The 23715-nt window shown below is 51.1% G+C and overlaps 1 protein-coding gene across 2 annotated transcripts in view; it reads left to right on the forward strand.

Annotated features, from left to right (window-relative positions):
• ITGAL (integrin subunit alpha L) overlaps positions 1 to 23715 on the forward strand; it is a 246993-nt gene that overhangs the window by 17137 nt on the left and 206141 nt on the right. For both annotated transcript variants that reach the window (XM_073649043.1, XM_073649044.1), the window contains exon 3: positions 1588 to 1670. In XM_073649043.1, the coding sequence (XP_073505144.1) occupies positions 1588 to 1670 (83 nt within the window). The remainder of the gene's footprint in view (positions 1 to 1587; positions 1671 to 23715) is intronic.

Below are 23715 nucleotides of genomic sequence, written 5' to 3' on the forward strand. Positions count from 1 at the left end.
CCACTCTCCTCCTGCTCTCCTGTGGCCTCCCACAACTCTCCTCCTGCTCTCCTGTGGCCTCCCACAACTCTCCTCCTGCTCTCCTGTGGCCTCCCACCACTCTCCTCCTGCTCTCCTGCGCTCTCCCTGCTCTCTCCTCCTGCTCTCCTGCGCTCTCCCTGCTCTCTCCTCCTGCTCTCCTGCGCTCTCCCTGCTCTCTCCTCCTGCTCTCCTGCGCTCTCCCTGCACTCTCCTCCTGCTCTTCTGCTCTCTCCTCCTGCTCTCCTGTGCTCTCCCTGCTCTCTCCTCCTGCTCTCCTGCGCTCTCCCTGCACTCTCCTCCTGCTCTTCTGCACTCTCCTCCTGCTCTCCTCCTGCTCTCCCTGCTCTCTCCTCCTGCTCTCCTGCGCTCTCTGCACTCTCCTCCTGCTCTTCTGCACTCTCCTCCTGCTCTCCCTGCTCTCTCCTCCTGCTCTCCTGCGCTCTCTCTGCACTCTCCTCCTGCTCTTCTGCACTCTCCTCCTGCTCTTCTGCACTCTCCTCCTGCTCTCCCTGCTCTCTCCTCCTGCTCTCCTGCGCTCTCTCTGCACTCTCCTCCTGCTCTTCTGCACTCTCCTCCTGCTCTCCCTGCTCTCTCCTCCTGCTCTCCTGCGCTCTCCCTGCTCTTTCCTCCTGCGCTCTCTCTGCACTCTCCTCCTGCTCTCCCTGCTCTCTCCTCCTGCTCTCCCTGCTCTCTCCTCCTGCTCTCCTGCGCTCTCTCTGCACTCTCCTCCTGCTCTCCTGCGCTCTCTCTGCACTCTCCTCCTGCTCTTCTGCACTCTCCTCCTGCTCTCCCTGCTCTCTCCTCCTGCTCTCCTGCGCTCTCTCTGCACTCTCCTCCTGCTCTTCTGCACTCTCCTCCTGCTCTCCCTGCTCTCTCCTCCTGCTCTCCTGCGCTCTCCCTGCTCTTTCCTCCTGCGCTCTCTCTGCACTCTCCTCCTGCTCTTCTGCACTCTCCTCCTGCTCTCCCTGCTCTCTCCTCCTGCTCTCCTGCGCTCTCTCTGCACTCTCCTCCTGCTCTTCTGCACTCTCCTCCTGCTCTCCCTGCTCTCTCCTCCTGCTCTCCTGCGCTCTCCCTGCTCTTTCCTCCTGCGCTCTCTCTGCACTCTCCTCCTGCTCTTCTGCACTCTCCTCCTGCTCTCCCTGCTCTCTCCTCCTGCTCTCCCTGCTCTCTCCTCCTGCTCTCCTGCGCTCTCCCTGCTCTCTCCTACTGCTGTCCTCCTGCTCTCCCTGCTCTCTCCTCCTGCTCTCCTGCGCTCTCCCTGCACTTTCCTCCTGCTCTCCCTGCTCTCTCCTCCTGCTCTCCTGCGCTCTCCCTGCACTTTCCTCCTGCTCTCCCTGCTCTCTCCTCCTGCTCTCCTGCGCTCTCCCTGCACTTTCCTCCTGCTCTCCCTGCTCTCTCCTCCTGCTCTCCTGCGCCCCCCGGAGTGCTGTACCCTTGGTTGATCCTGTTATTTGTGGGGGAGCCGTGTACTGAGGACAGAGCGCTCTGCTCCTTTATTTCTCGGGTTGTTTCTCGCACTTGTAGGAGTTTATCAGGAGACTCATCACACAGATTCTCTCCTTTCAGAGTCCTCGTTGGAGATCCCGGCTCCGGCCTGCTGCACACGTGTGACGTCACCAGCGGGACGTGCGACAACCTGACACTGCCAAGTAAGATGTGTGTGATGTGTGCCGGGGACTGTGAGATGTCCTCCAGCATCTCAGCCGGCTCCTTCTTCAGTCCCATTGCCCCCCTCCAACCTCCGCCCCCCAGGTGTATAACCTCCGGCCTCTCGACCCCACCCATGTATAACATCCGCCCCCTACCCCCTCGGTGTATAACCTCCGGCCTCTCGACCCCACCCATGTATAACATCCGCCCCCTACCCCCTCGGTGTATAACCTCCGGCCTCTCGACCCCCCCCCCCCATGTATAACATACGCCCCCTACCCCCTCGGTGTATAACCTCTGACATCTCGCCGCCCCCACCCCCATTGAATAACATGCGGCCCCCCTACCCCCTCGGTGTATAACCTCTGGCCTCTCGCCCTCCACCCCCATGTATAACATGCGGCCCCCTTATCCTTTCGGTGTATAACCTCTGACATCTCGCCCCCCCCCCATGTATAACATCCGGCCCCCTAGCTCCCTCGGTGTATAACCTCTGGCCTCTCGCCCTCCACCCCCATGTATAACATGCGGCCCCCCTACCCCCTCAGTGTATAACCTCTGGCCTCTCGCCCTCCACCCCCATGTATAGCATGCGGCCCCCTTACCCTCTCGGTGTATAACCTCTGACATCTCGCCTCCCCCCCCCCCATGTATAACATCCGGCCCCCTAGCCCCCTCGGTGTGGTATCACCTCCCTCCTATGTATATCCTCCGCTCCCACCTGGTGTGTACCCCCCGGCCCCCCACTATGCCGTCTGCCTTTACTACCATGTGACAGAGCAGCCGGTGGTGCAGAGCTCACTGATGCCACCGCAGTCCTGTAATAGGAGCCACCGGAGTAACAAGTCCGTCCATGACATTTCTCCTCCTGGATCTTCCCTCATCACCTGTGAGTAATATTACTGAGAAGTGGAAGGAACCGCAGCAACTCAGCCACGAAGTGGAGACCCCATAACGTTACAGAACAGTGGGCAGAAAAGTCACCACCACTCTGATGACCCCATAACTACAGAGTCCAGACCCCCTCTGGTATGAACACTGCGCCCCCGCCCGTAGCTTCATGGCCGAGCAGCTGCTGCAACCGTACATCACCAAGCACAATGCCCAGCGTCGGATGGAGTGGTGTAAAGCCGCCACCACTCGACTCTGGAGGAGATGTGGTCTGTGCAGTGACGGATCGCACTTCTCTATCTGCATCTGATGGAGGAGTCTGGGTTTGGTGATTCCAGGAGGACGTTACCCCCTGACTGCATTGTGCCCCCTGTACAGATGGTGGAGGAGGACAATGCTATGGGCTGTTATCAGGGGGCGGCCCCGGACCCTCAGGTCCAGTGATGGGAAATCTTAATCTTCAGCACAAGATATTGTAGACAATTGTAGCTTCAGCTTTGTGGGAACAGTTTGGGGACGACCCTTATCTGTCCCCCATGACTGCGCCCTGTCCACAAGCTCCATACAGACGTGGAGGGAGAACAGGAACGGCCGCACAGAACCCGGACCCCAACCCCATCCTATAATGGAGATTGTGAGCCCGGACCCCCCAACATCACGGTCTGAACTCACAAATGCTCTTCAGGATGTAGAGACAAAAATTCCCAAAGATGCCTCCAAATCTTGTAGAAAACCCAGAAGAGAAGGAGCCGATATCTCTGCAGCGGATGTAGATGAGGACAGAGAAGCCCCCGGAGGTGGATGTGGGGGGCACATACTTTTCTCCATATTAATGTCTATGGATGTAGATGAGGACAGAGAAGCCCCCGGAGGTGGATGTGGGGGGCACATACTTTTCTCCATATTAATGTCTATGGATGTAGATGAGGACAGAGAAGCCCCCGGAGGTGGATGTGGGGGGCACATACTTTTCTCCATATTAATGTCTATGGATGTAGATGAGGACAGAGAAGCCCCCGGAGGTGGATGTGGGGGGCACATACTTTCCTCCATATTAATGTCTATGGATGTAGATGAGGACAGAGAAGCCCCCGGAGGTGGATGTGGGGGGCACATACTTTTCTCCATATTAATGTCTATGGATGTAGATGAGGACAGAGAAGCCCCCGGAGGTGGATGTGGGGGGCACATACTTTTCTCCATATTAATGTCTATGGATGTAGATGAGGACAGAGAAGCCCCCGGAGGTGGATGTGGGGGGCACATACTTTCCTCCATATTAATGTCTATGGATGTAGATGAGGACAGAGAAGCCCCCGGAGGTGGATGTGGGGGGCACATACTTTTCTCCATATTAATGTCTATGGATGTAGATGAGGACAGAGAAGCCCCCGGAGGTGGATGTGGGGGGCACATACTTTTCTCCATATTAATGTCTATGGATGTAGATGAGGACAGAGAAGCCCCCGGAGGTGGATGTGGGGGGCACATACTTTTCTCCATATTAATGTCTATGGATGTAGATGAGGACAGAGAAGCCCCCGGAGGTGGATGTGGGGGGCACATACTTTCCTCCATATTAATGTCTATGGATGTAGATGAGGACAGAGAAGCCCCCGGAGGTGGATGTGGGGGGCACATACTTTCTCCATATTAATGTCTATGGATGTAGATCAGGACAGAGAAGCCCCTGGAGGTGGATGTGGGGGGCACATACTTTCTCCATATTAATGTCTATGGATGTAGATCAGGACAGAGAAGCCCCTGGAGGTGGATGTGGGGGGCACATACTTTCTCCATATTAATGTCTATGGATGTAGATGAGGACAGAGAAGCCCCTGGAGGTGGATGTGGGGGGCACATACTTTCTCCATATTAATGTCTATGGATGTAGATCAGGACAGAGGAGCCCCTGGAGGTGGATGTGGGGGGCACATACTTTCTCCATATTAATGTCTATGGATGTAGATGAGGACAGAGAAGCCCCCGGAGGTGGATGTGGGGGGCACATACTTTCTCCATATTAATGTCTATGGATGTAGATGAAGACAGAGAAGCCCCTGGAGGTGGATGTGGGGGGCACATACTTTCCTCCGTATTAATGTCTATGGATGTAGATGAGGACAGAGAAGCCCCCGGAGGTGGATGTGGGGGGCACATACTTTCCTCCGTATTAATGTCTATGGATGTAGATGAGGACAGAGAAGCCCCTGGAGGTGGATGTGGGGGGCACATACTTTCCTCCATATTAATGTCTATGGATGTAGATGGAGGACAGAGAAGCCCCTGGAGGTGGATGTGGGGGGCACATACTTTTCTCCATATTAATGTCTATGGATGTAGATGAGGACAGAGAAGCCCCCGGAGGTGGATGTGGGGGGCACATACTTTCTCCATATTAATGTCTATGGATGTAGATGAAGACAGAGAAGCCCCTGGAGGTGGATGTGGGGGGCACATACTTTCCTCCGTATTAATGTCTATGGATGTAGATGAGGACAGAGAAGCCCCTGGAGGTGGATGTGGGGGGCACATACTTTCCTCCATATTAATGTCTATGGATGTAGATGGAGGACAGAGAAGCCCCTGGAGGTGGATGTGGGGGGCACATACTTTCCTCCATATTAATGTCTATGGATGTAGATGAGGACAGAGAAGCCCCTGGAGGTGGATGTGGGGGGCACATACTTTTCTCCATATTAATGTCTATGGATGTAGATGAGGATAGAGAAGCCCCTGGAGGTGGATGTGGGGGGGCACATACTTTCCTCCATATTAATGTCTATGGATGTAGATGAGGATAGAGAAGCCCCCGGAGGTGGATGTGGGGGGGCACATACTTTCCTCCATATTAATGTCTATGGATGTAGATGAGGATAGAGAAGCCCCCGGAGGTGGATGTGGGGGGGCACATACTTTCCTCCATATTAATGTCTATGGATGTAGATGAGGACAGAGAAGCCCCTGGAGGTGGATGTGGGGGGCACATACTTTCCTCCATATTAATGTCTATGGATGTAGATGAGGACAGAGAAGCCCCTGGAGGTGGATGTGGGGGGCACATACTTTCCTCCATATTAATGTCTATGGATGTAGATGAGGACAGAGAAGCCCCCGGAGGTGGATGTGGGGGGCACATAATTTCCTCCATATTAATGTCTATGGATGTAGATGAGGACAGAGAAGCCCCTGGAGGTGGATGTGGGGGGCACATACTTTTCTACATATTAATGTCTATGGATGTAGATGAGGACAGAGAAGCCCCTGGAGGTGGATGTGGGGGGCACATACTTTCCTCCATATTAATGTCTATGGATGTAGATGAGGACAGAGAAGCCCCTGGAGGTGGATGTGGGGGGCACATACTTTCCTCCATATTAATGTCTATGGATGTAGATGAGGACAGAGAAGCCCCCGGAGGTGGATGTGGGGGGCACATACTTTCCTCCATATTAATGTCTATGGATGTAGATGAAGACAGAGAAGCCCCTGGAGGTGGATGTGGGGGGCACATACTTTCTCCATATTAATGTCTATGGATGTAGATGAGGACAGAGAAGCCCCTGGAGGTGGATGTGGGGGGCACATACTTTCTCCATATTAATGTCTATGGATGTAGATGGACAGAGAAGCCCCCGGAGGTGGATGTGGGGGGCACATACTTTCTCCATATTAATGTCTATGGATGTAGATGAGGACAGAGAAGCCCCCGGAGGTGGATGTGGGGGGCACATACTTTCTCCATATTAATGTCTATGGATGTAGATGAGGACAGAGAAGCCCCCGGAGGTGGATGTGGGGGGCACATACTTTCTCCATATTAATGTCTATGGATGTAGATGAGGACAGAGAAGCCCCCGGAGGTGGATGTGGGGGGCACATACTTTCCTCCGTATTAATGTCTATGGATGTAGATGAGGACAGAGAAGCCCCTGGAGGTGGATGTGGGGGGCACATACTTTCCTCCATATTAATGTCTATGGATGTAGATGAGGACAGAGAAGCCCCTGGAGGTGGATGTGGGGGGCACATACTTTTCTCCATATTAATGTCTATGGATGTAGATGAGGACAGAGAAGCCCCCGGAGGTGGATGTGGGGGGCACATACTTTCTCCATATTAATGTCTATGGATGTAGATGAGGACAGAGAAGCCCCCGGAGGTGGATGTGGGGGGCACATACTTTCTCCATATTAATGTCTATGGATGTAGATGAGGACAGAGAAGCCCCCGGAGGTGGATGTGGGGGGCACATACTTTCCTCCATATTAATGTCTATGGATGTAGATGAGGACAGAGAAGCCCCCGGAGGTGGATGTGGGGGGCACATACTTTCCTCCATATTAATGTCTATGGATGTAGATGAGGACAGAGAAGCCCCTGGAGGTGGATGTGGGGGGCACATACTTTCCTCCATATTAATGTCTATGGATGTAGATGAGGACAGAGAAGCCCCTGGAGGTGGATGTGGGGGGCACACACTTTCCTCCATATTAATGTCTATGGATGTAGATGAGGACAGAGAAGCCCCCGGAGGTGGATGTGGGGGGCACATACTTTCCTCCATATTAATGTCTATGGATGTAGATGAGGACAGAGAAGCCCCTGGAGGTGGATGTGGGGGGCACATACTTTCCTCCATATTAATGTCTATGGATGTAGATGAGGACAGAGAAGCCCCCGGAGGTGGATGTGGGGGGCACATACTTTCTTCCATATTAATGTCTATGGATGTAGATGAGGACAGAGAAGCCCCCGGTGGTGGATGTGGGGGGCACATACTTTTCTCTATATTAATGTCTATGGATGTAGATGAGGACAGAGAAGCTCCCGGAGGTGGATGTGGGGGGCACATACTTTCCTCCATATTAATGTCTATGGATGTAGATGAGGACAGAGAAGCCCCTGGAGGTGGATGTGGGGGGCACATACTTTCCTCCATATTAATGTCTATGGATGTAGATGAGGACAGAGAAGCCCCTGGAGGTGGATGTGGGGGGCACACACTTTCCTCCATATTAATGTCTATGGATGTAGATGAGGACAGAGAAGCCCCCGGAGGTGGATGTGGGGGGCACATACTTTCCTCCATATTAATGTCTATGGATGTAGATGAGGACAGAGAAGCCCCTGGAGGTGGATGTGGGGGGCACATACTTTCCTCCATATTAATGTCTATGGATGTAGATGAGGACAGAGAAGCCCCCGGAGGTGGATGTGGGGGGCACATACTTTCTTCCATATTAATGTCTATGGATGTAGATGAGGACAGAGAAGCCCCCGGTGGTGGATGTGGGGGGCACATACTTTTCTCTATATTAATGTCTATGGATGTAGATGAGGACAGAGAAGCTCCCGGAGGTGGATGTGGGGGGCACATACTTTCCTCCATATTAATGTCTATGGATGTAGATGAGGACAGAGAAGCCCCCGGAGGTGAATGTGGGGGGCACATACTTTCTCCACATTAATGTCTATGGATGTAGATGAGGACAGAGAAGCCCCTGGAGGTGGATGTGGGGGGCACATACTTTTCTCTATATTAATGTCTATGGATGTAGATGAGGACCGAGAAGCCCCTGGAGGTGGATGTGGGGGGCACATACTTTCTCCATATTAATGTCTATGGATGTAGATGAGGACAGAGAAGCCCCCGGAGGTGGATGTGGGGGGCACATACTTTCTCCATATTAATGTCTATGGATGTAGATGAGGACAGAGAAGCCCCTGGAGGTGGATGTGGGGGGCACATACTTTTCTCTATATTAATGTCTATGGATGTAGATGAGGACAGAGAAGCCCCCGGAGGTGGATGTGGGGGGCACATACTTTCCTCCATATTAATGTCTATGGATGTAGATGAGGACAGAGAAGCCCCCGGAGGTGGATGTGGGGGGCACATACTTTTCTCTATATTAATGTCTATGGATGTAGATGAGGACAGAGAAGCCCCCGGAGGTGGATGTGGGGGGCACATACTTTCTCCATATTAATGTCTATGTATGTAGATGAGGACAGAGAAGCCCCTGGAGGTGGATGTGGGGGGCACATACTTTTCTCCATATTAATGTCTATGGATGTAGATGAGGACAGAGAAGCCCCCGGAGGTGGATGTGGGGGGCACATACTTTTCTCTATATTAATGTCTATGGATGTAGATGAGGACAGAGAAGCCCCCGGAGGTGGATGTGGGGGGCACATACTTTCTCCATATTAATGTCTATGGATGTAGATGAGGACAGAGAAGCCCCCGGAGGTGGATGTGGGGGGCACATACTTTCTCCATATTAATGTCTATGGATGTAGATGAGGACAGAGAAGCCCCTGGAGGTGGATGTGGGGGGCACATACTTTCCTCCATATTAATGTCTATGGATGTAGATGAGGACAGAGAAGCCCCCGGAGGTGGATGTGGGGGGCACATACTTTTCTCCATATTAATGTCTATGGATGTAGATGAGGACAGAGAAGCCCCCGGAGGTGGATGTGGGGGGCACATACTTTCTCCATATTAATGTCTATGGATGTAGATGAGGACAGAGAAGCCCCTGGAGGTGGATGTGGGGGGCACATACTTTCTCCATATTAATGTCTATGGATGTAGATGAGGACAGAGAAGCCCCTGGAGGTGGATGTGGGGGGCACATACTTTCTCCATATTAATGTCTATGGATGTAGATGAGGACAGAGAAGCCCCTGGAGGTGGATGTGGGGGGCACATACTTTCTCCATATTAATGTCTATGGATGTAGATGAGGACAGAGAAGCCCCTGGAGGTGGATGTGGGGGGCACATACTTTCTCCATATTAATGTCTATGGATGTAGATGAGGACAGAGAAGCCCCCGGAGGTGGATGTGGGGGGCACATACTTTTCTCTATATTAATGTCTATGGATGTAGATGAGGACAGAGAAGCCCCTGGAAGTGGATGTGGGGGGCACATACTTTTCTCTATATTAATGTCTATGGATGTAGGTGAGGACAGAGAAGCCCCCGGAGGTGGATGTGGGGGGCACATACTTTTCTCTATATTAATGTCTATGGATGTAGATGAGAACAGAGAAGCCCCCGGAGGTGGATGTGGGGGGCACATACTTTCTCCATATTAATGTCTATGGATGTAGATGAGGACAGAGAAGCCCCTGGAGGTGGATGTGGGGGGCACATACTTTCTCCATATTAATGTCTATGGATGTAGATGAGGACAGAGAAGCCCCCGGAGGTGGATGTGGGGGGCACATACTTTTCTCTATATTAATGTCTATGGATGTAGATGAGGACAGAGAAGCCCCTGGAAGTGGATGTGGGGGGCACATACTTTTCTCTATATTAATGTCTATGGATGTAGGTGAGGACAGAGAAGCCCCCGGAGGTGGATGTGGGGGGCACATACTTTTCTCTATATTAATGTCTATGGATGTAGATGAGGACAGAGAAGCCCCCGGTGGTGGATGTGGGGGGCATATACTTTCTCCATATTAATGTCTATGGATGTAGATGAGGACAGAGAAGCCCCCGGAGGAGGATGTGGGGGGCACATACTTTTCTCCATATTAATGTCTATGGATGTAGATGAGGACAGAGAAGACCCTGGAGGTGGATGTGGGGGGCACATACTTTCCTCCATATTAATGTCTATGGATGTAGATGAGGACAGAGAAGCCCCTGGAGGTGGATGTGGGGGGCACATACTTTCCTCCATATTAATGTCTATGGATGTAGATGAGGACAGAGAAGCCCCTGGAGGTGGATGTGGGGGGCACATACTTTCCTCCATATTAATGTCTATGGATGTAGATGAGGACAGAGAAGCCCCCGGAGGTGGATGTGGGGGGCACATACTTTCCTCCATATTAATGTCTATGGATGTAGATGAGGACAGAGAAGCCCCCGGTGGTGGATGTGGGGGGCACATACTTTCTCCATATTAATGTCTATGGATGTAGATGAGGACAGAGAAGCCCCCGGAGGTGGATGTGGGGGGCACATACTTTCCTCCATATTAATGTCTATGGATGTAGATGAGGACAGTGAAGCCCCTGGAGGTGGATGTGGGGGGGCACATACTTTCTCCATATTAATGTCTATGGATGTAGATGAAGACAGAGAAGCCCCTGGAGGTGGATGTGGGGGGCACATACTTTCCTCCATATTAATGTCTATGGCTGTAGATGAGGACAGAGAAGCCCCCGGAGGTGGATGTGGGGGGCACATACTTTCTCCATATTAATGTCTATGGATGTAGATGAGGACAGAGAAGCCCCCGGAGTAGGATGTGGGGGGCACATACTTTTCTCCATATTAATGTCTATGGATGTAGATGAGGACAGAGAAGCCCCCGGAGGTGGATGTGGGGGGCACATACTTTTCTCTATATTAATGTCTATGGATGTAGATGAGGACAGAGAAGCCCCCGGAGGTGGATGTGGGGGGCACATACTTTTCTCTATATTAATGTCTATGGATGTAGATGAGGACAGAGAAGCCCCCGGAGGTGGATGTGGGGGGCACATACTTTTCTCTATATTAATGTCTATGGATGTTGATGAGGACAGAGAAGCCCCCGAAGGTGGATGTGGGGGGCACATACTTTTCTCTATATTAATGTCTATGGATGTAGATGAGGACAGAGAAGCCCCCGGAGGTGGATGTGGGGGGCACATACTTTTCTCTATATTAATGTCTATGGATGTTGATGAGGACAGAGAAGCCCCCGAAGGTGGATGTGGGGGGCACATACTTTCCTCCATATTAATGTCTATGGATGTAGATGAGGACAGAGAAGCCCCCCGGAGGTGGATGTGGGGGGCACATACTTTCCTCCATATTAATGTCTATGGCTGTAGATGAGGACAGAGAAGCCCCCGGTGGTGGATGTGGGGGGCACATACTTTTCTCCATATTAATGTCTATGGATGTAGATGAGGACAGAGAAGCCCCCGGTGGTGGATGTGGGGGGCACATACTTTCTCCATATTAATGTCTATAGATGTAGATGAAGACAGAGAAGCCCCTGGAGGTGGATGTGGGGGGCACATACTTTCCTCCATATTAATGTCTATGGATGTAGATGAGGACAGAGAAGCCCCTGGAGGTGGATGTGGGGGGCACATACTTTCTCCATATTAATGTCTACGGATGTAGATGAGGGCAGAGAAGCCCCTGGAGGTGGATGTCGGGGGCACATACTTTCCTCCATATTAATGTCTATGGATGTAGATGAGGACAGTGAAGCCCCTGGAGGTGGATGTGGGGGGCACATACTTTCTCCATATTAATGTCTATGGATGTAGATGAGGACAGTGAAGCCCCTGGAGGTGGATGTGGGGGGCACATACTTTCTCCATATTAATGTCTATGGATGTAGATGAGGGCAGAGAAGCCCCCGGAGGTGGATGTGGGGGGCACATACTTTCTCCATATTAATGTCTGGATGTAGATGAGGACAGAGAAGCCCCTGGAGGTGGATGTGGGGGGCACATACTTTCTCCATATTAATGTCTGGATGTAGATGAGGGCAGAGAAGCCCCCGGAGGTGGATGTGGGGGGCACATACTTTCTCCATATTAATGTCTGGATGTAGATGAGGACAGAGAAGCCCCCGGAGATGGATGTGGGGGGCACATACTTTCTCCATATTAATGTCTGGATGTAGATGAGGACAGAGAAGCCCCTGGAGGTGGATGTGGGGGGCACATACTTTTCTCCATATTAATGTCTATGGATGTAGATGAGGACAGAGAAGCCCCCGGAGGTGGATGTGGGGGGCACATACTTTCTCCATATTAATGTCTATGGATGTAGATGAGGACAGAGAAGCCCCTGGAGGTGGATGTGGGGGGCACATACTTTCTCCATATTAATGTCTATGGATGTAGATGAGGACAGAGAAGCCCCTGGAGGAGGATGTGGGGGGCACATACTTTCTCCATATTAATGTCTATGGATGTAGATGAGGACAGAGAAGCCCCTGGAGGTGGATGTGGGGGGCACATACTTTCTCCATATTAATGTCTATAGATGTAGATGAGGACAGAGAAGCCCCCGGAGGTGGATGTGGGGGGCACATACTTTCTCCATATTAATGTCTATGGATGTAGATGAGGACAGAGAAGCCCCCGGAGGTGGATGTGGGGGGCACATACTTTTCTCCATATTAATGTCTATAGATGTAGATGAGGACCGAGAAGCCCCTGGAGGTGGATGTGGGGGGCACATACTTTTCTCCATATTAATGTCTATAGATGTAGATGAGGACAGAGAAGCCCCTGGAGGTGGATGTGGGGGGCACATACTTTCTCCATATTAATGTCTATGGATGTAGATGAGGACAGAGAAGCCCCTGGAGGTGGATGTGGGGGGCACATACTTTCTCCATATTAATGTCTATGGATGTAGATGAGGACAGAGAAGCCCCTGGAGGTGGATGTGGGGGGCACATACTTTCCTCCATATTAATGTCTATGGATGTAGATGGAGGACAGAGAAGCCCCTGGAGGTGGATGTGGGGGGCACATACTTTTCTCCATATTAATGTCTATGGATGTAGATGAGGACAGAGAAGCCCCTGGAGGTGGATGTGGGGGGCACATACTTTCTCCATATTAATGTCTATAGATGTAGATGAGGACAGAGAAGCCCCTGGAGGTGGATGTGGGGGGCACATACTTTCTCCATATTAATGTCTATGGATGTAGATGAGGACAGAGAAGCCCCTGGAGGTGGATGTGGGGGGCACATACTTTTCTCCATATTAATGTCTATGGATGTAGATCAGGACAGAGAAGCCCCTGGAGGTGGATGTGGGGGGCACATACTTTTCTCTATATTAATGTCTATGGATGTAGATGAGGACAGAGAAGCCCCCGGAGGTGGATGTGGGGGGCACATACTTTCTCCATATTAATGTCTATAGATGTAGATGAGGACAGAGAAGCCCCTGGAGGTGGATGTGGGGGGCACATACTTTTCTCCATATTAATGTCTATGGATGTAGATGAGGACAGAGAAGCCCCTGGAGGTGGATGTGGGGGGCACATACTTTCTCCATATTAATGTCTATGGATGTAGATGAGGACAGAGAAGCCCCCGGAGGTGGATGTGGGGGGCACATACTTTCTCCATATTAATGTCTATGGATGTAGATCAGGACAGAGAAGCCCCTGGAGGTGGATGTGGGGGGCACATACTTTTCTCTATATTAATGTCTATGGATGTAGATGAGGACAGAGAAGCCCCCGGAGGTAGATGTGGGGGGCACATACTTTTCTCCATATTAATGTCTATAGATGTAGATGAGGACAGAGAAGCCCCTGGAGGTGGATGTGGGGGGCACATGCTTTTCTCCATATTAATGTCTATGGATGTAGATGAGGACAGAGAAGCCCCCGGAGGTGGATGTGGGGGGCACATACTTTCTCCATATTAATGTCTATGGATGTAGATCAGGACAGAGAAGCCCCTGGAGGTGGATGTGGGGGGCACATACTTTTCTCTATATTAATGTCTATGGATGTAGATGAGGACAGAGAAGCCCCCGGAGGTGGATGTGGGGGGCACATACTTTCTCCATATTAATGTCTATAGATGTAGATGAGGACAGAGAAGCCCCAGGAGGTGGATGTGGGGGGCACATACTTTTCTCCATATTAATGTCTATGGATGTAGATGAGGACAGAGAAGCCCCTGGAGGTGGATGTGGGGGGCACATACTTTCTCCATATTAATGTCTATGGATGTAGATGAGGACAGAGAAGCCCCCGGAGGTGGATGTGGGGGGCACATACTTTCTCCATATTAATGTCTATAGATGTAGATGAGGACAGAGAAGCCCCTGGAGGTGGATGTGGGGGGCACATACTTTTCTCCATATTAATGTCTATAGATGTAGATGAGGACAGAGAAGCCCCCGGAGGTGGATGTGGGGGGCACATACTTTTCTCCATATTAATGTCTATGGATGTAGATGAGGACAGAGAAGCCCCCGGAGGTGGATGTGGGGGGCATACTTTTCTCCATATTAATGTCTATGGATGTAGATGAGGACAGAGAAGCCCCCGGAGGTGGATGTGGGGGGCACATACTTTTCTCTATATTAATGTCTATGGATGCAGATGAGGACAGAGAAGCCCCCGGAGGTGGATGTGGGGGGCACATACTTTTCTCTATTTTAATGTCTATGGATGTAGATGAGGACAGAGAAGCCCCTGGAGGTGGATGTGGGGGGCACATACTTTCCTCCATATTAATGTCTATGGATGCAGATGAGGACAGAGAAGCCCCCGGAGGTGGATGTGGGGGGCACATACTTTTCTCCATATTAATGTCTATGGATGTAGATGAGGACAGAGAAGCCCCCGGAGGTGGATGTGGGGGGCACATACTTTTCTCTATTTTAATGTCTATGGATGTAGATGAGAACAGAGAAGCCCCTGGAGATGGATGTGGGGGGCACATACTTTCCTCCATATTAATGTCTATGGATGTAGATGAGAACAGAGAAGCCCCTGGAGGTGGATGTGGGGGGCACATACTTTTCTCTATATTAATGTCTATGGATGTAGATGAGGACAGAGAAGCCCCTGGAGGTGGATGTGGGGGGCACATACTTTCCTCCATATTAATGTCTATGGATGTAGATGAGGACAGAGAAGCCCCTGGAGGTGGATGTGGGGGGCACATACTTTTCTCTATATTAATGTCTATGGATGTAGATGAGGACAGAGAAGCCCCCGGAGGTGGATGTGGGGGGCACATACTTTCTCCATATTAATGTCTATGGATGTAGATGAGGACAGAGAAGCCCCCGGAGGTGGATGTGGGGGGCACATACTTTCTCCATATTAATGTCTATGGATGTAGATGAGGACAGAGAAGCCCCCGGAGGTGGATGTGGGGGGCACATACTTTCTCCATATTAATGTCTATGGATGTAGATGAGGACAGAGAAGCCCCCGGAGGTGAATGTGGGGGGCACATACTTTCTCCATATTAATGTCTATGGATGTAGATGAGGACAGAGAAGCCCCCGGAGGTGAATGTGGGGGGCACATACTTTCTCCATATTAATGTCTATGGATGTAGATGAGGACAGAGAAGCCCCCGGAGGTGAATGTGGGGGGCACATACTTTCTCCATATTAATGTCTATGGATGTAGATGAGGACAGAGAAGCCCCTGGAGGTGAATGTGGGGGGCACATACTTTTCTCCATATTAATGTCTATGGATGTAGATGAGGACAGAGAAGCCCCCGGAGGTGGATGTGGGGGGCACATACTTTTCTCCATATTAATGTCTATGGATGTAGATGAGGACAGAGAAGCCCCTGGAGGTGGATGTGGGGGGCACATACTTTTCTCCATATTAATGTCTATGGATGTAGATGAGGACAGAGAAGCCCCTGGAGGTGGATGTGGGGGGCACATACTTTTCTCCATATTAATGTCTATGGATGTAGATGAGGACAGAGAAGCCCCCGGAGGTGGATGTGGGGGGCACATACTTTCTCCATATTAATGTCTATGGATGTAGATGAGGACAGAGAATCCCCTGGAGATGAATGTGGGGGGCACATACTTTCCTCCATATTAATGTCTATGGATGTAGATGAGGACAGAGAAGCCCCCGGAGGTGGATGTGGGGGGCACATACTTTCTCCATATTAATGTCTATGGATGTAGATGAGGACAGAGAAGCCCCTGGAGATGAATGTGGGGGGCACATACTTTCTCCATATTAATGTCTATGGATGTAGATGAGGACAGAGAAGCCCCCGGAGGTGAATGTGGGGGGCACATACTTTCCTCCATATTAATGTCTATGGATGTAGATGAGGACAGAGAAGCCCCTGGAGGTGGATGTGGGGGGCACATACTTTTCTCCATATTAATGTCTATGGATGTAGATGAGGACAGAGAAGCCCCCGGAGGTGGATGTGGGGGGCACATACTTTCTCCATATTAATGTCTATGGATGTAGATGAGGACAGAGAAGCCCCTGGAGATGAATGTGGGGGGCACATACTTTCTCCATATTAATGTCTATGGATGTAGATGAGGACAGAGAAGCCCCCGGAGGTGAATGTGGGGGGCACATACTTTCTCCATATTAATGTCTATGGATGTAGATGAGGACAGAGTAGCCCCTGGAGGTGGATGTGGGGGGCACATACTTTCTCCATATTAATGTCTATGGATGTAGATGAGGACAGAGAAGCCCCCGGAGGTGGATGTGGGGGGCACATACTTTCTCCATATTAATGTCTATGGATGTAGATGAGGACAGAGAAGCCCCTGGAGGTGGATGTGGGGGGCACATACTTTCTCCATATTAATGTCTATGGATGTAGATGAGGACAGAGAAGCCCCCGGAGGTGGATGTGGGGGGCACATACTTTTCTCCATATTAATGTCTATGGATGTAGATGAGGACAGAGAAGCCCCTGGAGGTGGATGTGGGGGGCACATACTTTTCTCCATATTAATGTCTATGGATGTAGATGAGGACAGAGAAGCCCCCGGAGGTGGATGTGGGGGGCACATACTTTCTCCATATTAATGTCTATGGATGTAGATGAGGACAGAGAAGCCCCTGGAGATGAATGTGGGGGGCACATACTTTCTCCATATTAATGTCTATGGATGTAGATGAGGACAGAGAAGCCCCCGGAGGTGAATGTGGGGGGCACATACTTTCTCCATATTAATGTCTATGGATGTAGATGAGGACAGAGTAGCCCCTGGAGGTGGATGTGGGGGGCACATACTTTCTCCATATTAATGTCTATGGATGTAGATGAGGACAGAGAAGCCCCCGGAGGTGGATGTGGGGGGCACATACTTTCTCCATATTAATGTCTATGGATGTAGATGAGGACAGAGAAGCCCCTGGAGGTGGATGTGGGGGGCACATACTTTCTCCATATTAATGTCTATGGATGTAGATGAGGACAGAGAAGCCCCTGGAGGTGGATGTGGGGGGCACATACTTTCTCCATATTAATGTCTATGGATGTAGATGAGGACAGAGAAGCCCCTGGAGGTGGATGTGGGGGGCACATACTTTCCTCCATATTAATGTCTATGGATGTAGATGAGGACAGAGAAGCCCCCGGAGGTGGATGTGGGGGGGCACATACTTTCCTCCATATTAATGTCTATGGATGTAGATGAGGACAGAGAAGCCCCCGGAGGTGGATGTGGGGGGCACATACTTTCTCCATATTAATGTCTATGGATGTAGATGAGGACAGAGAAGCCCCTGGAGGTGGATGTGGGGGGCACATACTTTCCTCCATATTTATGTCTATGGATGTAGATGAGGACAGAGAAGCCCCCGGAGGTGGATGTGGGGGGCACATACTTTCTCCATATTAATGTCTATGGATGTAGATGAGGACAGAGAAGCCCCTGGAGATGGATGTGGGGGGCACATACTTTCCTCCATATTAATGTCTATGGATGTAGATGAGGACAGAGAAGCCCCTGGAGGTGGATGTGGGGGGCACATACTTTCCTCCATATTAATGTCTATAGATGTAGATGAGGACAGAGAAGCCCCTGGAGGTGGATGTGGGGGGCACATACTTTCCTCCATATTAATGTCTATGTAGATGAGGACAGAGAAGCCCCCGGAGGTGGATGAGGGGGGCACATACTTTTCTCCATATTCATGTCTATGGATGTAGATGAGGACAGAGAAGCCCCCGGAGGTGGATGTGGGGGGCACATACTTTCCTCTATATTAATGTCTATGGCTGTAGATGAGGATAGAGAAGCCCCTGGAGGTGGATGTGGGGGGCACATACTTTTCTCTATATTAATGTCTATGGATGTAGATGAGGACAGAGAAGCCCCTGGAGGTGGATGTGGGGGGCACATACTTTCTCCATATTAATGTCTATGGATGTAGATGAGGACAGAGAAGCCCCTGGAGGTGGATGTGGGGGGCACATACTTTCCTCTATATTAATGTCTATGGATGTAGATGAGGATAGAGAAGCCCCTGGAGGTGGATGTGGGGGGCACATACTTTTCTCTATATTAATGTCTATGGATGTAGATGAGGACAGAGAAGCCCCCGGAGGTGGATGTGGGGGGCACATACTTTCTCCATATTAATGTCTATGGATGTAGATGAGGACAGAGAAGCCCCTGGAGGTGGATGTGGGGGGCACATACTTTCTCCATATTAATGTCTATGGATGTAGATGAGGACAGAGAAGCCCCTGGAGGTGGATGTGGGGGGCACATACTTTCCTCCATATTAATGTCTATGGATGTAGATGAGGACAGAGAAGCCCCTGGAGGTGGATGTGGGGGGCACATACTTTCTCCATATTAATGTCTATGGATGTAGATGAGGACAGAGAAGCCCCCGGAGGTGGATGTGGGGGGCACATACTTTCTCCATATTAATGTCTATGGATGTAGATGAGGGCAGAGAAGCCCGTGGAGGTGGATGTGGGGGGCACATACTTTCTCCATATTAATGTCTATGGATGTAGATGAGGACAGAGAAGCCCCCGGAGGTGGATGTGGGGGGCACATACTTTCTCCATATTAATGTCTATGGATGTAGATGAGGACAGAGAAGCCCCTGGAGGTGGATGTGGGGGGCACACACTTTCTCCATATTAATGTCTATGGATGTAGATGAGGACAGAGAAGCCCCTGGAGGTGGATGTGGGGGGCACATACTTTCCTCCATATTAATGTCTATGGATGTAGATGAGGACAGAGAAGCCCCCGGAGGTGGATGTGGGGGGCACATACTTTCTCCATATTAATGTCTATGGATGTAGATGAGGACAGAGAAGCCCCCGGAGGTGGATGTGGGGGGCACATACTTTCTTCATATTAATGTCTATGGATGTAGATGAGGACAGAGAAGCCCCCGGAGGTGGATGTGGGGGGCACATACTTTCTCCATATTAATGTCTATGGATGTAGATGAGGACAGAGAAGCCCCTGGAGGTGGATGTGGGGGGCACATACTTTCCTCCATATTAATGTCTATGGATGTAGATGAGGACAGAGAAGCCCCTGGAGGTGGATGTGGGGGGCACATACTTTCTCCATATTAATGTCTATGGATGTAGATGAGGACAGAGAAACCCCTGGAGGTGGATGTGGGGGGCACATACTTTTCTCCATATTAATGTCTATGGATGTAGATGAGGACAGAGAAGCCCCCGGAGGTGGATGTGGGGGGCACATACTTTCTCCATATTAATGTCTATGGATGTAGATGAGGACAGAGAAGCCCCTGGAGGTGGATGTGGGGGGCACATACTTTTCTCTATTTTAATGTCTATGGATGTAGATGAGGACAGAGAAGCCCCTGGAGGTGGATGTGGGGGGCACATACTTTCTCCATATTAATGTCTATGGATGTAGATGAGGACAGTGAAGCCCCTTGAGATGGATGTGGGGGGCACATACTTTTCTCCATATTAATGTCTATGGATGTAGATGAGGACAGAGAAGCCCCCGGAGGTGGATGTGGGGGGCACATACTTTCTCCATATTAATGTCTATGGATGTAGATGAGGACAGAGAAGCCCCTGGAGGTGGATGTGGGGGGCACATACTTTTCTCCATATTAATGTCTATGGATGTAGATGAGGACAGAGAAGCCCCTGGAGGTGGATGTGGGGGGCACATACTTTTCTCTATATTAATGTCTATGGATGTAGATGAGGACAGAGAAGCCCCTGGAGGTGGATGTGGGGGGCACATACTTTCTCCATATTAATGTCTATGGATGTAGATGAGGACAGTGAAGCCCCTGGAGGTGGATGTGGGGGGCACATACTTTTCTCCATATTAATGTCTATGGATGTAGATGAGGACAGAGAAGCCCCCGGAGGCGGATGTGGGGGGCACATACTTTCTCCATATTAATGTCTATGGATGTAGATGAGGACAGAGAAGCCCCTGGAGGTGGATGTGGGGGGCACATACTTTTCTCCATATTAATGTCTATGGATGTAGATGAGGACAGAGAATCCCCTGGAGGTGGATGTGGGGGGCACATACTTTTCTCTATATTAATGTCTATGGATGTAGATGAGGACAGAGAAGCCCCTGGAGGTGGATGTGGGGGGCACATATGACGCGCCCCTGGGCCTGTGTCGCGCTGCGTTGCGCACGCGGGAGCTTACCTGGAGCCGGATCTCTTGAGGGTTGTAGTCTCGTGGCGGTGACCCGGTTCGTGCCCAGGGAGTCAAACTGAGCGGCGATGTAACAGCGGTAGATGTAGGACGACTACGCCACCCGTTGAATGCAGCTATGGAGCTGCCGCTGCAAGACAGTCCGCTGAGGCCGGTGGATGGATGGTGCAGCGTAGATGGTATAACCCCCAACGGGAGGGGTATGGCCTCAGGGCAGCAGATGTGGATGATGGGGGTAGCAGGAACCACTCAGAGACGGTGCGGTGTAATTCAGGGTCTTTACTGGTAACAACGATAGACCCTCCCGGAGTACTTGCTAGTGAACGGGGCCTGGTCAGTCCTTGAGCAGATGGGATCTCCCCTGGCCAGGCGGAGTTGTAGGCCTCCCAAACTGACTGTACTCTTCTGGCTACCTTGCTAGAAGCGGATATAAGTAGCCCACGTCCCTGAGTGTACCGTGTGGTGCTCACCCGTATGGCCGGTGACTCGGGGCCTTCTAATGGCTTCCGCTCCACGATGGCGGTGCTGGTCCCACGCGTGTGACCGTGCCTTCGGGTTTCTGGGCCTGAGGACCTGAAATCCCCTGCCGATCGGCTTCTGCTGCTGGGTAAGAGTTAGTCCCCACAGCCTCGGATGCCGGGTCCGGTAAGAAAGCTTCTCAGTCAGGGCGAGCTCTGCAGCTGCCAGCCCCTGACTTGTAGTAGTATTGCTCCCACTGAGCTTCTGCTGTTTCTTCCTGTGACTGTTTCTTGTCTCTACTCTCCTTGACTGACTAACCCTGCCTCAGCCCAGGGTTTATACAGGGGAAGTTCTTCCCCTCCCAGGACTGGGCAGGAGGTGTGGCATGCACAGGATCCCTGACCAAAGGACCTCCCACCTGCTCTCAGACATAACATTACATTACTGTGGAAAACCAGACCCCTGGGGTGCCACATTCCCCCCTAGTGAAATTTAGTACTCCGGGACTAAACATATTTTAGAAAAAACATAACAAGATATAACAACAATAATAGTACAATAAGAAGAAACACATAAAGGTGGTCACGGCATGTCCGTAACCGGGTGTAGTCTTTGAAGAAAGCAAGGTGTCCATTTCACCAAAACAGGGAGACGTAACCAGGTAGGGGTCTGTCCTACCCCGAGTCCTTAACAGTCTCTAGTCCATCCTGGGTTACGCTCCAACTATGTACAAGGATTCCCGGTAAATCCACCAAGGATTCCTAAAAATAACTGGAAACACAAAATTATACACAAGCAACAATACACAGATAAACATAAATAAAACAATTTATACACTTCAAATCCTCCAGCGTGCGGGTAACTGGCCTCTAGTGGCCCTAGTGGACCTACGGAGCTGACTGTCTGGCCCTGAACTACAGGGTGTAGGAGCTGTCAAGGGTAAACTGGGCAGCTGTCTACCGGCTCTTTGTCTCACTAGGGGTACGGCAGGCTCACTATAAGCAGAGGGTTGATCCTCCTGTCCTGCTTGTGTGGAGTCTTCTGCCTCCTGGACCGGCTGTTCTTCCAGCTCTACCCGTTGCTCCGTAGGTGCTTGGGATGCTGGTTGGAGGAAGGTGAGGACGGGTACCACAACTGCACCATTGACTTGAGTCCAAGACCGAGGGAAGTCCCCGAGCACAGTACTAACCATATCTTCCCTTTCCTCTACGGGTCGATGGTCTTCTTGTTCCTCTTCAGGGTTCCTCAGTTGTTCGGGACACTTCTTCAGGTGGTCCCGGGATACAATGGCTGTGGTTTCCCCTCCGTCTTTACTGATGGTACAAACCTTCAGGTTCTCGTGGCTTGAGGGCAGTACGGTGTACGGGTCCTTCTCCCACTGGTCATCCAACTTGTGGAGCCGTCTCTTCCTCTTCAAGACCTGCTCTCCGGGCACCAGGGGAACAGCGGGAGCATACTGGTTGTAAGTTTTCTCTTGTCTTTCCCTAGCCTGACAGAGACTTCGCTCCACGCTCTCCTGTACTCTCCGGTACTGCTGCTGCCTCTCTGTGTCCCAGTCTGCTTCTGGTGAAGTGTCCTCGGGTGTCAGGACTCCCATTTCCAGGTCAACAGGTAACTTACCAGGTCTTGCCCTCATTAGGTAAGCCGGGGTACAGTTGGTGGAACCTACCGGGATGTGGTTGTATAGGTCCACCAGATCGGGCAACTTCTCAGGCCACAGACTGCGTTCTTCCAGGGGCAACGTTTTTAGAAGATCCATTACCACCTGGTTCATTTTCTCACAAAGTCCATTAGTTTGCGGATGGTAGGGTGTCGTCCTTATCTTCCGGCAGCCATACAGATTGCAGAATTCCTGGAAGACCTCCGCTTCAAAGGCAGGTCCCTGGTCCGTCAGCACTTGGTCCGGGTACCCGTGTGGACGGCAAAAGTGCTGCTGGAAGGCTCTAGCTGCTGTTTGAGCCGTTAAGTCCTTGACGGGGACGACAACCAGAAACCGGGAGTAATGATCCACGATGGTTAACGCGTAGACGTAGCCACTTCTGCTTGGGGTCAGTTTTACATGATCCAAGGCTACCAGTTCCAACGGTTGCCGGGTGACGATGGACTGCAGGGGAGTCTTCTGGCTGGCACGGTCCTTCCTTCTCAGGTTGCACGGGCCACAGTCTCTGCACCACTTCTCGATGGTTCCCCTCATGCCTACCCAGTGGAACCGCTCGCGCAGCAGGAACTCCAGCTTCTTCCACCCGAAGTGTCCAGCTCCGTCGTGGTATGCCTCCATCACCATGGCTGCGTCTCTTCGTGGCACCACTACTTGCCAGAGTAATTCATGCGTCCGGGAGTTAACCATTCTGCGGCACAACTTCCCTTTGTAAAGGAACAGTCGACTCTTCTCTGCCCATAGTTGTTTGGCTTCCTCCGGAGCGTCTGGTTCAAGGCGAGCCTCCGGCCGAGTCAGCATCTCCTTCACCAGTCGGACGGCAGGGTCGCTGTCTTGCGTTTCCGCCCAGTTGTAGTGGGGTA

Source organism: Phyllobates terribilis, unplaced genomic scaffold, assembly GCF_046119375.1.
Source record: "Phyllobates terribilis strain yellow unplaced genomic scaffold, ASM4611937v1 Scaffold_9__5_contigs__length_417890890, whole genome shotgun sequence".
Taxonomy (NCBI): domain Eukaryota; kingdom Metazoa; phylum Chordata; class Amphibia; order Anura; family Dendrobatidae; genus Phyllobates; species Phyllobates terribilis.